Source organism: Sinocyclocheilus anshuiensis, unplaced genomic scaffold (genome assembly GCF_001515605.1).
Source record: "Sinocyclocheilus anshuiensis isolate Anshui unplaced genomic scaffold, SAMN03320099.WGS_v1.1 scaffold1021, whole genome shotgun sequence".
Classification (NCBI taxonomy): domain Eukaryota; kingdom Metazoa; phylum Chordata; class Actinopteri; order Cypriniformes; family Cyprinidae; genus Sinocyclocheilus; species Sinocyclocheilus anshuiensis.
This window is the reverse complement of record NW_015554136.1, coordinates 409632-414926: the sequence shown is the minus strand read 5'-3', so window position 1 is coordinate 414926 and position 5295 is coordinate 409632. Positions and strand designations below refer to the sequence as shown.

General features: G+C 37.1%; 1 protein-coding gene and 1 long non-coding RNA gene across 2 annotated transcripts in view; one reads left to right on the top strand and one right to left on the bottom strand.

Annotated features, from left to right (window-relative positions):
• Positions 1 to 4230, bottom strand: part of LOC107670389 (cytoskeleton-associated protein 2-like) — a 13427-nt gene extending 9197 nt beyond the window's left edge. The window contains exons 1-4 of the mRNA XM_016462977.1: positions 4064 to 4230; positions 2448 to 2514; positions 2230 to 2293; positions 1116 to 2146 (exon numbers count right to left, since the gene is read on the bottom strand). Coding sequence (XP_016318463.1) covers positions 1116 to 2146; positions 2230 to 2293; positions 2448 to 2514; positions 4064 to 4109 — 1208 coding nt within the window. The 5' untranslated portion in view covers positions 4110 to 4230. The remainder of the gene's footprint in view (positions 1 to 1115; positions 2147 to 2229; positions 2294 to 2447; positions 2515 to 4063) is intronic.
• Positions 1 to 5295, top strand: part of LOC107670391 (uncharacterized) — a 19059-nt gene that overhangs the window by 11367 nt on the left and 2397 nt on the right. The window lies entirely within an intron of this gene.

Sequence of the window (5295 nt, the reverse complement as noted above, 5' to 3'; positions counted from 1 at the left end):
ATCGACGTGTTTCAGAAAGGCGGGGCATAGAGGAGAAACAATAATGTACAGTATGTGGAAAATAATCAGGGCTACAAAAAAAAAAATCGAGTAAGGAGCCATTGGCTCCTATAAGAAAAAATTGTAGGCGCCAAATTATTATTTGTAGGTGCCACAGAATAAACGTGTTTTATTTTATTTTTTACATTTCAATCATACTTTCATGTGTTACAACAGGTTAAGTAAAAATATTAACATCCAATAGTGCATAAATATAGCTAAATGCTCATCTTTACAGTTATTTTTCTAGCTGACTGATGAGCTTATGGACACCTGATGGTTATTCCGAGGTAAATGTATATTACGTTGCAATGTTTACAAGCTTTACAGGTTTTCTCAGTTTGAAACACTGAATGAGCTTTTAAATGAGACATTTCAGTTGTTCACTTGTTCAAGTTGTGCACGAAATAGACTCTGCTTTTGTGCACTTTGCACGTCTCCGTCATGTCGATCTCTCTCGCGCTGCACAACTGAGCTGCGTTTAGCAGGTGTGCTGCAGAGACGAGGACTGTTTGAAACGCTTTTGTCCACTAAAACTTTGATGCGAATAGTCTCAGTTTAATACGTGAACAGCAAATGATGCGATCGCAAAACAATCAGGAAAAAGGCATTACATGCAAATGTTTAAGTCATAACGTGTAAATATATATAGTCGCCAGTGGCGACCTCAGCAGAAACTTCACTCGCAAATTAACATTTTTGGTCGCAAATGCGACCGTTTTAGTCGCAGTCTGGAGCCCTGATAATGTGTTTTTTGAACCTTAAACCGCATAAACACATTTCATTACACTAAATACACTAAATAATGTTCTTTTTAGCAACATCATATGACCCCCATATTTTGAATTTTGTGATCATTCTAAATATATTTTAATAGATTGAATCATGCAATGAGAGAACACACTCTAAATGCACACTAGTCTAACCTACTAGACTTCACCACTAAATGTATGCTTGCACTCCGTAGGTGTTTTGTTTGGTTTTTAGCCTACTCGATAATGTCAAATCACACACTGTTAAAACAACAATTAGGATATTGTATTGCACACCCCTACTTCAGACAGCAGTATACTCACAGTCTGTCCTCCTGAGCTGCAGTGGGCTTCTTCTCTCCATCTACCGGAGCGGTGCGTACTCCTTGAGTGCTGGGACACAGTCTGGATTTCGGAGTCTGCAGTTGAACTGCAGACTCGGCCTGGCTGGAGATCTTAGCGGGCCGGTGAAGCTCTGGAGGCGCACTGGTCGTCTGCGGCAGAACACAACTCCTGGAGCGTCGACCGGCCGGTTTGGTAGAAGCAGCGGCATTATTTAGTTGTTTATTTTTGATGACCGCCGCTGCTGCTTCTCTATTCGCAGGTTTAGAGAGAGTCGAAGAGGCGCTCGCTCTCGTCGCTCTGATTGTGTCAGAGCCATTTGATTTCGATTTAGTGGCATCTACGAAGAAAGTATCTTTTCTCCGGTTCACGACGGATCTGTTCGTCGATGGGTTTGGTTTCCGGTTGCGGCTGTGCACAGCACTCGGACTTCTGGGTTGTTGCATGGGTTTCGCTTGGGTTTTAGAAACACCGTTTCTCTGCATTTTTGTCTCGGTTGTATTCATTGGTCTTTGACTTGTCAAACGGGCAGCTGAGGTTGATTTGACACTCGTTTCAGGTAATTTCTTTGACGTTGACTGAATGTCCGTCTTGGTGCGGCTCTGATCCGTGCTTCTGAGGGCAGAGACGCCACGTGCAGACTGTGAAGGGTTACAGATGGAAACAAGACTGGATTTGCTTGTATTTGCAGCATGGGATTGGGAAGCTGGCTGAGCTTTGGGTTGGACACTTCGAAGGCGTTGTGAACGAGTCCTCTTGAACGGCGCAGTTGTTTTCTCAGCATTGTGGAGTTTCCTTGGATTTTGAAGAGAAGCTGTTTTGTTGCTCTGTGTCCTCAAAACACGAAGGCCTTCCCGGCTAGCATTACGGGAATTACTGGACAGCTGTGTTTGGGCTTTGGCTAGCGAACTCATACCAAGTCCTTTTTTTGAGGATGTGTTTTTATCATCCTCTTTATCAACTTCTTTTATATTTGTGCCATTGATGCCACAATTCTCCTTTCCTTCAGCTGTCTGAGAGAACCAAAGAGACATAGTGCAGACTTTCATCACACTGACTGAATGCTGCAAAGTTTCACAAAATGTATTTAACTTACAGTTTTGGACTTCTGGTTATTTTCAGCATGTTTCTTTGTAACAGGCTTCTCCTTGAGATATGGTCTTTGAGTAAAACAACAAAAAACAGTCGATTCAGAACAAACACGCTAAGGCAGTTCTGAATGCGGAAAATAGGCTATGTATTTTTTATTTTAAATTGGAAAAAGTATAAATTCAACAGTTGTTACAGACGGAAAGACCTTTCAAGACCACCTACTTTGGATTAGGTGCTTTCAGTCTGCCTTTGGCCGCAAGGTATTCTGCCAATTTCAGTTTGCGTAGCTCTGTAAACCAAAGAGAAACACGTTTGCAATTTAACAATGCATGCATTTAATAAGTGTCACAGATGTGCTAGATTTGCATTTTGTCTTGTAACTTTCTTCACACATAATAATTATATATATATATATATAATACAATATTATATTTTTTTATATATAAATAGCAGTGTAATATGCAGGACAATAATGTAGTCACACAGAAATTTGATTTTTCAATATTTTTTCTGTAGTAAGACAAACATATATATAGTGATGAAAGCCAAAACATATATATGCCACAGACACAGATGTATATTTACAGAGTAATCCACTATTTTTGTAGCGTGGGGTCAAAATGACAAGAGATTTGGAGCCAATTTACTGGTGTATAAACATAACTTCAGAAAGATGGCAGCATCGTTATTTTATTTTTATGCAGAGACTGGTATGTCTTTTAGTAAATCCTGTTGACTTTAGTAATATTTGTTTCATTATATGATAACAGTGACAGCTCAAAAATGGCCTTTTTTGTCTTAAGTTTGCATGCCTGTAACTCAAGAAGTATTAAAGATATCTTAATATAATTTTAGATTCTGGGTCTGAAGAAACTTTCCTTCTGATATCTTCACTTTAAAGGCCCTCGATGGTTCAGTTCCAGAGATACGGAGCTCTGAATGCGGCTGCATGAGAAATTGGTCAATTGTTCACATATTCAGCGGTCAAAAACCAAACGTGGGTCACTTTGCATTTCACCCGATACTTTTTTATTTTAAAGAGCAATATCTGAAGAACAAATAATGTTGAAACTAGAAATGCATCTCATTTGTTTCTCTCAGCTCAATTAAATCAAACACAACTGTCTGTAAATGCCATATATTGTGTTTTTCTCAAGTTTGCATGCCTGTAACTCTGAAAGCATTCATGATATCTTCCTATCCTTCTAGATTCTCATTCTTAATCAACTTCTCTTTTGGAAAATCCATTTTTAAGGCCCCATATAGTTTATTTGCTAGATATGGGAAGTTCACAGCAGCTCCACGTTCAAATTGTTGGCATATAATAAAACCAAGATCACTAAAGTCAACAGATTCTACTAACAGATGTACCAGTCTCTGTGTGAAAATAAAATAATACTGTCATCTTTTTTCTCCATTTTTACACCATTGTAAATTGGCTCCAAATCTTGAAAATTGTCATTAAAAATAAATAAATAAACAAATAAAAAAAAGTTGATAGCTCAGTAAATATACATCCATGACATTTAATATTTTGGATTTCATCACCATATATGTTTATATTATATAAAATACACATATATAAAATATTTTTAAAAGTTTCCATTCTCCATCTACTCTACAACTGTTCCAAACACTAGCACTTAGCATTAGCATAACACTTTAAATGAACTACTAAAGGCAAGAAGGGACATTATTTCAGGATGTGTGATCTTTTTGACACAATTGTAGGTTTATAAAGCTGTTGCCCTGATGGAAACATGATCATACACCACCAGCAACTAAATATAATATCTTTCTGAAACATAAACATGTGTAAACTTAGCGCTTTAACTTACCTATCTTAGATCGTTTAGATGCGTCTTCATCCGTCACAGTTTCCATCGCTTTATCCGATCACTCACCAAATATTTCATCAAAATAAATACAACGTTTGTTCATAATGCACTTCGTACACGAGTCTATTAGCACACACTACAGCTAACGCAGAAACTGACGCTTGAATTTCGCGGGGACACGCCCATCTCAATTCCCATTGGTTCGTTCAAATCTTAAAACCCCGGCTATTGGTTGGTCAGTTTTGATGATTTGATAATTCGTTAGAAATGTCATTTCGGTATTTTTGTCATATATCATATGGCTTGATGTATTTGAGGCGGTTATATTATTACAAAATTGAATCATGGAATAAAGAAAAAACATGTAGATATGTGGACAATCTATGACATTAACCATTTCAACTACATTTTTTTAAATAAAAAAGTCAGATATTCATGTCAGCATTTCAGTGTAAGTTGTTGTGAAGATTATAATACAACAGAATTAAATAGACAAATTGTGAATTTAATGAAATTTTATTATTATTGTTATTATTTTATTTTAATAACATTTGCGGAGAAAAGTAGCGTTGTAATTTTTTGGGTCTCACCATATCGTTTTTTTTTTTTTGAAATCATTGTAGTATTTTCTAACTGATCTCCCTGTTAAGCAGATAAAAGAATTGACGGGAGAGAAGACGCTGGAAGTGCAGTAGCTGTGAGTGACAGCTAAATAATTCATTTTAATAATGCAAATATTCCTGTCATGATATCAGCGTTGCATCATATTGCATCTGTTCATGTTTCCAGTATTTCCAGTATTTAAACATGTGGCTAAATTGTGCAACACATGTTTGTACATCCTGCCAAAATAAAAATATTTCCTGTGAACATCAGTCAGAAGACCTGCTGATGGATTAACTGTTAAACTACATTAGTTCATATTAGTGTTGTAGTCGGGGCCGTGCTCTTAGAATTAGAGAAGATTGCGCAGATCGGGGACATGCTCCACACAGAATTACTTTGAAAGATATTTGCTTTACATGCTCATTTGTAGTTACTTTAAAGTATTTTTAAAAATATTTTTTATTACCTTATATGTCCAAACCTGTAATTTTTCACACACACATACACACACACACACACACACACACACACTCACAGACATACACACACACGCACACACACACACAAAGACACACTCACTCACTCACACACACACAGACACACACACACACACACACTCAAAGACA